This window comes from Peromyscus maniculatus, chromosome 18 (genome assembly GCF_049852395.1).
Source record: "Peromyscus maniculatus bairdii isolate BWxNUB_F1_BW_parent chromosome 18, HU_Pman_BW_mat_3.1, whole genome shotgun sequence".
In the NCBI taxonomy this organism is placed as follows: domain Eukaryota; kingdom Metazoa; phylum Chordata; class Mammalia; order Rodentia; family Cricetidae; genus Peromyscus; species Peromyscus maniculatus.
Window position 1 is genome coordinate 18,714,553 of NC_134869.1, and position 12,160 is coordinate 18,726,712.

Sequence of the window (12,160 nt, forward strand, 5' to 3'; positions counted from 1 at the left end):
GACTTCAGGAGTTGTGTGAGGATGTTTCAGCTCTTGGTTGCCCTTCCTTTGAATCATGGAGAGTCCTACCAGCTACTCTCCCAGTAAACAACCCAGTTTGATTGAGGTACGGGGCTGAGCATCAGAAGTTAGGTAGAAAACAGATGTCATGGTCATGTGTGTTTGAAAAGCCTCTCGAGAGTTGAGGTTGAGAAGGAAGTGGTTAGGCGAGTACTAAGAGTGTGGTCAGAAGAGATGGGCTGACTCCGCATCCTCTGATTCGGACGTCAGCGCTCCTGACATCTGTGTGTGTTTAAATGTCCCTCAGATCCTCCGTTCCTCTCCACTTCCCCTGCTCCACTCACGTTCGCTGACACGTCAGCTCTCCCTCCTGGAAGACAGCTGTGCTCCCTAAAGCTGTGTGTCTGATGTTTTCTGGCCTCGTTCTGTACCCGCGTGTACAGAGAGCTGGAGTACACATTTAAAAACTTAAGCGTGACATTTAAAAACCTAAGCAGAGGCAGGCAGATCTCTGTGCCTTGGAGGCTAGCTTGGTCTACGTGATGAGTCCCAGGACATCCAAGGCTGCACAACAGAGACCCTTTCATAATAAACAACGGCGAACCCCTGCAACTGTGCCCATCCGTTCTCTTGTTAGCTATCTTCTCTGGTGCTCTTCTGTCCTTGGGCTGAGGCCAGATCCTTTCGTTCACAGGGACTCCATGGCTCCCAACATTCCACACCCTCTGCTTCGGTCAGGCTGCTAGTCTAGGGTCTCTCAGACTCGCCACACTCCTTCAAGCTTCGTACCCAGACACTCACACTTCTATGTAGATAATTCCAGCTTCCGCTTAGGAAGCACTTCCTCATGGAGGTGTCTCTTGACCTCGGCGCAGGTCAGATCTTGCATTTGAGAGTGTCTTGGTGCTATGTGCAAAGTCACACAGCTTTGTGTTTGTATGACTAAACATTGTTCCTTTGGCTGCACCGTACATGCCGTGAGAGCAACGCTCAAGGCTGGTTTGCACATAACTTTCCCCGGGGCGTTGTCTTGAGCAGGAATTACTTCCTCTTCCTGAGCTAATCCTTAACTTTTCATTCAGCCAACCATACCAAGAAGGAAGTTTCAGAACACTAAGAAAGACACCAACCAAACCTGTCCCGCTGTCTTGGTGTTGAAGAAATCGATCCTGGGGGCTGGAGAGATGGCTTAGAGGTTAAGAGCACTGGCTGCTCTTCCAGAGGTCCTGAGTTCAATTCCCAGCAACCACATGGTGGCTCACAACCATCTGTATTGAGATCTGATGCCAGTATACATAATAAATAAATCTTGCGCCGGGCGGTGGTGGCGCACGCCTTTAATCCCAGCACTCGGGAGGCAGAGCCAGGCGGATCTCTGTGAGTTCGAGGCCAGCCTGGGCTACCAAGTGAGTCCCAGGAAAGGCGCAAAGCTACACAGAGAAACCCTGTCTCGAAAAACCAAAAAAAAAAAAATAAATAAAAATAAATCTTAAAGAACTCTGTGCTGAGGAGAAGGTGTCTTGCAGCCTGGGGAGTGGATGACCTCTGATCTCACTTCCTCCATCCACAGCCTGACTGCTTGGCCCTGTGGTTACCCAGCTGCCTTTGCTGGACAAAATTCCTGACATGATTTGAGAAGACCTGGTTTGGCTCCTGCTTTTGTCTGGGGCCATGGTTCTGTCTGTGATGAAGTAGAACACAAGAGAAGGTGGTCCTGGGGGCAGACAGAGAGAGAGAGAGAGGCAGAGATCCACTTCCTCTTTGGCCTCCCCTCCTAACAGCCCATTTGTTTGTGGACGAAGTTAGTATCCTCATAATCCAGTTACTTCTAAATAGCACACCAGCCAAGGACCAAGCCTTCAACCCAGGAGGCTTTGGGGGACATTTCAGATTCAAACTCAGAGCACTCGGGCTGTACGTACTTTCTACCAGAGTCCAGGGGCAGCCAGTTACAATTCTTATTTACTGCTGACGAGGAAGAATTGTGAATGGACTCCCCGTTCGTTCCCAAGAAAAGAAGAGAAGAATAGAAAAACCCTCAGCGGGAGGGTATCTCTTGTCGCTGATAACCATTTCCCAGCAGAGGCTTGATGTTTAGATAAAGAGGGCTGTTTGCAAGAATGACATTCGAGTCGCACACACATACCGACATTGCTTGTTTTGCTTAATGGTTAACCCCACCCGTCCATAAAGGAATGAATTTCTCACATGGTGACTTGGGACTCTCAAGTCTGGCCTCGGGGTCAGTGCCTGTTACCTAGCCTGCTTGTAGATTTACTGGGTGATGAAAAGTTTGGCACAACCCAAAAGTAAAAGCCCTGGGCATGGGGATCTGGTGTTCCGTGTGCTGTCCTGGGTGCCCGGCGCTGCTGATGCCAAGTGTGCTCTGCTGACCCCCGTCCCAAGTCCTTCTTGGGTGTGTGACGGCTGCGCTGAGATGCTTGTGTGTTCTCTGTGAAGGACAGCCAGGGCTTTCTTCATGTGCTGTCCAGTGTGGTACCCCATTTGGATCTGGGAATTCTCAGATGAGTCAAGTGAACTTCCTACACTAGCACTCAGGAGCTCTTTATCTTTAAAGAAATTTTAAGTTTTCGGCATTTTATATAGCATAAAACTGCACTTATGCAAAGGGGTGTGTGTGTTTACAAAATGTAATCTTGAATATGTTTTTCATTCTTGCAGTTATGATATGACTCTGACAAATGCCTGCATTGCCTTAAGTCAAAGATGGGTCACTGTAAGTAGTGATGCGTGATTTTCGGCTCTTTTCTGAATTGTCTTTTGGGGGCGGGGCGGGCACTTTATTTGTAAGTTGTTTCCCTGGGCCGATAATGTCTTCCCACACACCCTGCCCCCCCCCCCCATCACTCATGAGATGTGCTTCAAATGCCTGTGGGTAAATCTGAATGATCTTGGTCGAGTGTTGAAAGCCAGCTGTGGAACGGGAGGAACTGAGGGGTCCTGCTGGTTTCGAGCTGTGGTTCATTTCTAGAAAACTTCCTGAAGAGGAGTTTCCTCATATGTGGGCTAAAATATATGCCTCGGGAGACCAGACTGAGCATGTACCCCGGATGACTCTGGAATGGCAAATCAGAGAAAACGAAACAGTCGTTTTATCTTGACGATTGCAGCAAGTGTTGAGATTGCTCTCTGGAATTTATCTTTAAAGTTTATGCAGCAGGCGTTTCCTGGCAACCTTCCACCTACAGAATTCTGGGCTTCACACTGTGAAAGAAACAGAGATGGACCTGCCTTTAGGTTGGCTGTAGCTTAATGAAAGACAATCGATTTCTGCACAAATTACTTTTAAGCCGAGCAGTGAGCAGCATGTGAAAGAGGCAGGTGGAGTCGTGGACTCAACAGAGGGATTCCCCCACCCTGTGGGGACTGAGATGCCCCCATCCATATCAAGGAGGGCAGGAGGGTGGGGGACGGACATGCTGCGGTTCAGGAGGGGTGTTTAGGTGTTTGTTCAAAAGCCGCATCAGAACAGCCCCGTACACAGCTGTCTTCTGCTTTGGCACCCTTATTTCATACACCTTACCTGTGTGGTGAGGGTTTATAAAGCCAGCCCAGCCGGCCTAAGTATTTAGGAGCGTGTCTGGCTGGCTTAGTCTAGGGACGTGTAGGAAGAGCGAGGACCGATCATGGGAATGGCTCACGCCATGAATGTTTGCTCCCATGGCCTGGACAATGGGCAGTTCACTTCACCGAGAGAATGGTAGGTGCTGGCTACTTGATGCCAAAGAGAGCTTTGGCTGTGTTCATTATTTGCCTGTTTCTTCCGCCAGACTGTCGGCTCCTCAAGAGCAGGAATTCTTTTTACTTTCCTATGTCCCCAGGACCATCCTTCTTTATTCACTGTTGCATAAATGTAGGAACCGATAGAGGGGAACAAGATTGGAAGATAAATATGCTTATCAGGCATTGAAGATGTAACCTGTAGGCAGCGGTGGGGTCTTTGAAGATTTGGAATTGTAAATGAAAGGACCGGGGTCTGACATTGAGACCACGAGTCTGTCAGTGTGGTGGGACAGGAGACGCTAAGGTGGAGAAGGCAGCTTCGGGACGAAAGCCAGCTCGGGGGCGAGCAGGAGTCGTTCATGAGCATTTGCATCTAGAACAGTGCAGAGGGAAACACATTGAAGAGAGCTTGGAGGTTTGATTTTCTAACTAGCTAAGAAGTCGGTGGACGGGAAACGCAGTCCAGTGGCAGACCACGTCCTTAGCATGCACAAGCCCTGGGTTCAGTGGCCAGGACCCCCCACCCCAACAAAGCAACTCAGAGCAGATTAGATGTTGAATATTAGACATGGGAGTCGGGCATTTCAGGTACTGGGAGAAAAACCCTTAGAGGCACGAGGAAAACAAGAGTGATAAGACAGGGAACGAAGCCAGAGACCAGTGGAAGAGTCTCTCACTTAGCCCAGCTCTGTGACTCCCCTGTGGCTTCGGCGTGCAGGAGACAGGCAGGGCGGTTGTGAAGTCAGGGCCAGCTCCATCAGGAGGCCTTGTCAGAAAAGGAAGGAAAGAAAGACGGATGGAAGGAAGGAGACAGAAGGGAGAGGAGGAAGGATCGGGGTCTCATTTAAAATCCTGTGAACCGTAAGCTTCGTGGAGACTCCAGTCAGAATAGAGGTGTGGAGTTTCAGTCCCACAGCGTGTATCTTGGGTGGTGTTGGGGAGGGGGGGGGCGCTCTCACTCCTGCTGTTCATAAGGCAGTGATGGGAATGGAGCGTCTAAGTAGCTGTCTTTCGGAGAATTGGCCGGGTGTGCACATGTGTACCTTGGCTGCGAACATTTTGCCTGGAGTGGTATTGAATTCGGCTGGAGGGAGTTTAATAATGAGCTTTCTTTAATGTTGTGTACCTTGGCTGCGAACATTTTACCTAGAGTGGTATTGAATTCGGCTGGAGGGAGTTTAATAATGAGCTTCCTTTAATGTTGTGTACCTTGGCTGCGAACATTTTACCTGGAGTGGTGTTGAACTCGGCTGGAGGGAGTTTAATAACTTAATGTTTCAAAAGGCCTCTGATTGTTTGCATTCCAGGAGAGAAACCTGGTTGCACACCTTGGCACACGAGCTTTGTTCTTTTGGTTCCACGTGTGTTCGCTCACAGACGTGCCGGACTGAGAAGAGTGAGGGCCGTCTCTGGGAAACCAGAGCCTCTCCAGGAGTCTCCAGGAACCCCTTAGTCCATTTGAAAAGTCCCTCCCGCTTGCCTGGTGCTGCAGAAGCTGCTGCTCACTTCCGCTCTGCTATTGCTCCGGGCCCAGCAGGGAAAGGCAGATGTGGTTTATTACAGACATTTCAGTCATCAGAGGGGGCGGACAGGGTTTGTCACGGTGAAGACGTTAACCTTGAGGGTCCCGTCCTCGGGTGCTTTCATGGCTGCTTTCCCCCAAGTATTAAAGGACTGTACACATACATACAAATAGGGGGTCTGGTGGCCCAGTGGCTAAAGTGTGATCAGGTGTGAGGGCTGGTGTCTGGATGCCCAGCACCCGCATAAAAGGCAGGCAGATATGGCAGCCTGCTCCTGTAATCTCAGTGCTCAGCAGGCAGAGACAGGGGGACCCTCAGGGTAAGCTGGCTGCCTCGACTGCCGAATCGGGGCCTCGGCCAGCTCAGTGAAAGAACATACCTCAGGAAAGTGGAGACTGAGTGGGAAGACACTCAGAGCCAGCCTCTGGCCTCTTCATGTGTGTGCACATAGGTTCAGACTCAGTGAGTACAAGCATACACACACACACACACACACACACACACACACACACACACACACACACACACACAAACACATATATACCTGCATGCACACACCCACACCCACATGCACACACACACAAACACATACACACCCACATGCAGACACAAACACATATACACCTGCATGCACACACACACACACACACCCTGCATGCGCACGCGTGTACACACGTAAAAATAAAAAGGAATGTGTACGAAGGAAACAAGTGGTAAGTCTTAAGAACCAACTGGAAAGCAGTGGCCATCTTGGTCCGTGGAGCGCCCGCCAGGCTCTCATTTGGCCTATAAGGTGTCTTCTCTGTACCAGATTGGCTTATAAACGAGTTGACATGCTGTATGTAGTGTCTCTTTGCTTTGGAAATCACGGTACTTCTGATGGTTCAAACAGTGTCTGAAAAGCAGAGGGTGACTGTTCCTGCATCCTGCTGTGAATGCTCGATCTTTCCTTAAGTACTGTGGATTTTAGGAATCAACCGCCTTTTGGGTTGTAGTAACTTAATGTCGGATCATGTAAACTCGGGTGCGAATATATTTGTTTTTCTTCATTTTTGCTTCTACGTCAGGCTAAAATATTATGAAATTACACCTGAGCAGAAATAACCTGGTAACGCTTGTTTCAGGCCAAAGAGGAGGATTTAAATTCGTTCAGCATCGCGGATCTGAAGGACCTCTCATCCCATCAGCTGAATGAGTTCCTGGCCCAAGTGCTTCAGAAGGTAGTGCTCCTAGTGTGACCTAGGATGGAGAAGAGGAAAGCCCGAGGAGCTGATGGGAAGGGGTGTGGAAATGAGAGTCGGGATGTCTGGGAGGTGACTTTCATTGGCTGGCCTAGCAGCGTGGATTGGGAACTGAACTATGTCCATGTGGGAGTTAATATACTAACTTGGAATAGGCCTAGCGGTTAGTTGAGAATGGAGGTGGCTGACGCATAGGTAGTCCTGTCAGGTAAGGAGACCACAGTGTGGGGAGGGGAGAGAGGGAGGGGGGCAGTGTCTCTCTAGGGACCTCAGCCTGTCCTCTGTAGGCATCTCAAATTCTGTCTGTCCCAGTTGAACTCAACTCTTTTCCTTCTTTGAAACTTGTTTCCCCTTTTAGTGTGGGTTAACATGAATGCAGGAGGGTCAGGCGTCCCTGAAGTTGTATCTAGGCATTTGCATTTACACGGTAAATGCACCCCACCCCACCCCGCCAAGGACAGAGTCTGTATTACCCATCTCAAAGGGGTCTAGGATATGGAAGGTTAAGGGCTGCCATTTTAAAAGGATATAATCTAAAAGTGCTCTTAAAGGACTAGACAAAGATAAAGCCGACCAGCAAAGGCAACCAGCGATGAAAAACGTAAGGAAATGTGATTTATCTGAAGAGCGGGAAAACTTTATGTAGGATGTGGGGAGAACCCAAAAGATTCTGGAACCGTCTAGGAAGCCTGAGGAGAGTAACCCACCTTGGTTTCTCTTATGTTCTCCACAAAGTAGCTTGTCCCCATGTCCCCAGGGGAACATCCTTTTCAGGAATTAGTTGCTAGAGATTTACATTAGTGCACATCCAGCGTATTTCTCTATTACAAGGTATTTAGGACTTTAATGTGGCTAAGACTTTCTCTCCAGCTCCTTTCTTCCAGGGAATCCTGTTGAAATGATCCGTCACATTTCTTCATCTTGCTCTTAGGCACCTCTTCCATTGGGGCACATAAAGCGAATGCAAGAGGTATACAACTTCAATGCCATTAACAATTCTGAAATACGATTCAGGTACATCATTTTAACTTGTCTCTGTGGAAGAAAGCAGAATGCTAGCTTAAACCGTGGAGAAAGGGAAAGAGAGTCTGAGAGGCCATGAATCTTGAGACCCTCGTCATGTCCGTCGACGTAGCTAGACGTAGTGCGTCAAAGGGATAGTTGTGGTGTATAACGTGATGATGTTAACCTTTTTGCTAGACTGTGTTCTAAGCTACCCTCAACCTAAAAAAAAAAAAAAAATAGAATGGAGAGTCCAGTAGTAAATAGGCTTCCTTTTCCAGTTAGCCAGATCAACTTTGAATGGGCACTGCTAGAAACCTTTGTTCTGTAATATGCTAACTATCCTTAAATCCGGTTTGTAGTGTAAGGTTTAGATCAAAGTTACTTCCTTCAGAAACTGACTTTATAAGACACACGAACACTTCTATAGTCCAAGCCTAACACCTGATCTTTCCCAAGAACCAGCTCCTCCTCCTTCTCTTCTCCAGTTGTTAGCTGTGTGTGTGCAGATGTGCATGGGTGACGTAAAGGTGCACGATGCGATTATAATGGGATTGTTAGCTGTGTGCAGATGTGCACTGATGACGTAAAGGTGCATGATGCGATTATAATGGGATTGTTTGTCTCTGTAGCATAAATGTTTAGGAATACTGTTCATTTCCTTCCCTCCTCATCCTCTCTCCCACGCCCCTAAAACATCCTTCTTTCAGATGGTTACGGCTCTGCATTCAATCGAAATGGGAGGAAGCAATTCCTTTGGCTCTAAAAATGGCAACTGAACAGGGAAGGATGAAGTTCACGCGACCTTTGTTCAAGTAAGGCCAAAGCGGACCGTGCCTCACAGTCAGGGAGGGATAGGAAGCAGATCCGGAAGACAGGGCTTGTTAAATCTGTGTTTCCGCCCGTAGCTCCCTGGTAGAGTTCTTTGAATGCCTGAGGCCCTAGATTCAATACTGGTCCTGCCTGGTGGGAAAAGTAACTCTGTAAAATGCCATCGGCAGCATAATTTTAAATGTATTTTGAGTTTATTATCATAAATAAGGAACTGGTACTTGTGCCCATTTAAATTTTAAAATAATGTCCTGAGCTGTTTCCGGAGCATGATGTGTGGTCAACTGCTGCTGCAGGGCCAGGCAAGAGGAAAAACAAGACAGTCTTAGATACACAGAAGGATTCTGGAAAGGAGAACATTTGGCATGTGGGGGCAAGGAAGAGTCTGAAGAGAAATTTGCACATAAAGCAAGCTCTCTGAGACAAATGTCACTTGATGCATAGGAGAGGAATGCTCAGGAAGTAGAGGGGGATGTATTTTAGCAACAAGATGCAATTTAAGAATATCTCCATTCAATTCCCTGATTAGGTATTTGCTCCATATTATTAAAAAATTATAATCAATGCCATAAAATTTCATAATTAGTGTGTTGGCCTTGCATTAATTCCTAAGTATAATAAAATTTTGTCAATGCAAGCCATTACCCGATTTTTAAAATATGGCCACAAAACTACTTTTGAAGGTATTTTGATGCAGTCTTCACATGCTTTCTGTAATTAAAACCCATCTATTATGGTGATATTTTATTTGTATGTTAATAAATAAAGTTGCCTGGAGGTCAGAGCTAATAGCAAGCCATAGCAGAAGCAGAGTCTGTGTGTTCAAGGACACAGCCAGCTTGGAGATACACGCCTTTAATCTCAATACCAACCATAGAGACCTAGAGGTCTGTATAGACAGGCAGTGATGAGGAGGTCAGAAGGCAGAACAGAAAGTCAATAAAGAGACAGACACACAGGAAGTAGGTCTCTTTCTGAGGGGAAGGACGGCGGCATCAGCAGCGGAGGTGGTAGGAAGGCGGTTTTAGTCTCGTGCTCTACTGACTGAGCTAGCCAGGCTCTTAACTCTGCATTTGGCTCTGTGTTTCTTATTTAATAAAACCGTTACATCTACAATCTGTTGTTTTAAGTGAGTGGTGTCTACTTCAAATAAGACTGTAGACACCCTTTGGGACCGGCAGGATGCCTCAGCAGGCAAGACACATGCTGCCAACCCTATGGCCTGAGTCCAGTCCCTGGGATTCACATGGTGGAAGAGAAGCAACTTCCACAGGCTGTCCTCTGACTTACACACACACACACACACACACACACACACACACACACACACACACACCATAAAGAAAGAAACGAATGGAAAAACTTAAGAACACGCTTTCTGTGGGAAGAATAAATGTTCTGTCTTGTAGCATAAAACTCATAGCCATCCTTAAAATGACTAATCCTGCATTTTATATATTCACCCCCAACTTGCCGTTACTATTTAATAACTATGGTTGGTATTTTCACTCTCACTGTATGAAGTTTTCAGAAAGTCTTTTTAGAAGTTGGAATGTTTGTACTCTTAAATGGTTGATTAAAATAAGCTTGGAAAGCACTTAAAGAAAAAAAAAAGACCAAGTAATTAAAGTTAACGTTCTCATACGAGGCCAATGTTTAGCCAGTCATACTTGCATACTGCTTGGTAATGGCTGCTATCTCTTCACCCGAGTCCCTCCATGCAACGCCCCTCCAAATAGCTATGACCTGCTCTTTGATGGTTTTAGTGGGGTGATACCCTGCTGTGATCTTTAATTGAACCTCGGTGTTGACATGATTTTCTGCCCCCCCCCCCCATCTCTCTTTGTCTCTCTCCATTTTCTCTGCAGGGATCTGGCGGCCTTCGACAAATCTCGCGACCTAGCTGTCCGCGCCTACCAGGAGCATAAAGCCAGTATGCATCCCGTGACGGCGATGCTGGTGGGGAAGGATTTGAAAGTGGATTAAGGACCTGATGGTTGCTGATTTTACATTTCCCTTGTTCTTTTTTTAAATTGAACCTATGAAGAAATACAAAATTTTAACTCTCATTGTAATTAAACATGTCATTTTTTTTTTAATTTTCTCATGATGTCACTAAAATTCTCTACCTTTTAAAAATAATGTGCTGTAGTCTTTGTGAACTTTTACTCTTTTGACTTACAAGGTTTAGTATTTCTTTAGAGGCAGGGTCTCACTGCATAGCTTAGGCCGACTTTGAACTTAACATTCCCTTTCTCACCTTTCCATGTGCTAGAATTACAGGTGTATGCTACCACACCCAATAGAAGTTTCAGATTTTTACATTAGGTTTTTTTTTTTTTCAGTGTAATTACAAAATATTTTGACACATTACTTAACTAATGTTTTATTTGTTTAAAGATTTATTTATTTATTATGTATACAGTGTTCTGCCTGCATGTATCCCTGCAGGCCAGAAGAGGGCACCAGACCTCATTACAGATGGTTGGGAGCCACCATGTGGTTGCTGGGACCTCTGGAAGAACAGCCAGTGCTCTTAACCTCTGAGCCATCTCTCCAGCCCCCAACTAATGTTTTATTAATGTTCTCTTGCCATACTGATTATTTTTATATTTGAATTTGCCAGCAGGCCAAAAATTCAGCATGATCATTGTTTTGCTTTTTAAAATGTGCATGTGTGAGTGCATGTGTCTCGAGTACAGATATGCAGGGGTGTACACATGCACAGAGGCCAGAGGACATCTCCACAGGCACTGTCCATGTTTATTTTTAGAGAGAGTCTCTCACTGGTAACTGGACAAGTAGGCTAGGCTCGCTGGCCAGCAAGCCCCAGAGTCAGCCCACCTTCGCCTCAGGAGCTCTGAGATGACAAGCATGTGACTGACTGGCTTTTTTAATGTGGGTTCTGGGATCAAACTTAGGTCTTTGAAAGGTAAACACTCTATCCACTGCGTTCTTTCCCCAGTCCAGAGTTCTGCTTTTTAAATAGCTTAAGCATGAACCCTTGGATTTGCTTGTCACCAGGGATAGACTCTCCTTCCAGAGTTGTGTGAGCCCTGGCGGGACCCTGTCCTCCCAGCCCTCGATCCATGCTGCTGGTCCAGCATGCTTGTCCTGGTCTTCTGTTCATCACAGGTCAGATGGCCACCCCGGACACCAATACCTCCCAGTATTCCCTCGCTCCATTCAGCCTCCTTCATCACCTCAGCAGCCAGTGGGATTCTTCACCCTCCCAGAGCAAGTGGCATGTGGAGACACATAATTGAAAATGATTGAATTTGAACCAAAGAAAAGGCAGGCCTAATGCAGCATCCTGTAATACCCAGTGGTGCCCCGGGGCATTTCCACACTCGGTTTGGGACTCTCTGGGGCATTAGGATTTTTCCGTCGCCAGGTACAGAACCCAAGTTGGTAAGAGCAGAGGAGTATTATTTAAGACTCACAGATAGGCAGACGGCAGAGCTATCGGTGCTCCTGGTTCAGGTGCTTCCCTTTCCCACCCTGCACTCTGGACCCCTCCCACTTCCATGTTAACGTGGAGAGACCGCCACAATCCCAGATTCTCCAGTTGAGCCCATTCCTGATCAAAGTCCAGCCAAGGGGAGGAGTGTTGTCTTAGAGTATGTGTGTCATCACTGGGTACCCCCTAAAAATGTGAAGATTAAAAACCCCCTAAAGATGGGGCGGGCATCAGAAGTCCCCGTCCAGTCCTGGAATCCAGAGACATCTTGCTCCCCTTCCCTTGGTGGATTACAGCGGTCCCGATCCCCAGCACGCAGCTCTCGCTTGTATGTCTTCCCTGGAACAGGCAGGGGGCGC

General features: G+C 47.1%; 1 protein-coding gene across 3 annotated transcripts in view; it reads left to right on the forward strand.

Moving 5' to 3' along the window:
• Lta4h (leukotriene A4 hydrolase) overlaps positions 1 to 10,483 on the forward strand; it is a 36,024-nt gene extending 25,541 nt beyond the window's left edge. The window contains exons 15-19 of one of the 3 annotated variants that reach the window (XM_006988459.4): positions 2,683 to 2,737; positions 6,392 to 6,487; positions 7,440 to 7,522; positions 8,221 to 8,325; positions 10,210 to 10,483. In XM_006988459.4, coding sequence (XP_006988521.1) covers positions 2,683 to 2,737; positions 6,392 to 6,487; positions 7,440 to 7,522; positions 8,221 to 8,325; positions 10,210 to 10,327 — 457 coding nt within the window. In that variant the 3' untranslated portion in view covers positions 10,328 to 10,483. The remainder of the gene's footprint in view (positions 1 to 2,682; positions 2,738 to 6,391; positions 6,488 to 7,439; positions 7,523 to 8,220; positions 8,326 to 10,209) is intronic. The other 2 variants (XM_006988460.4, XM_006988461.4) reach the window with 2 other exon arrangements.
• The last annotated feature ends 1,677 nt before the right edge of the window (positions 10,484 to 12,160 follow it).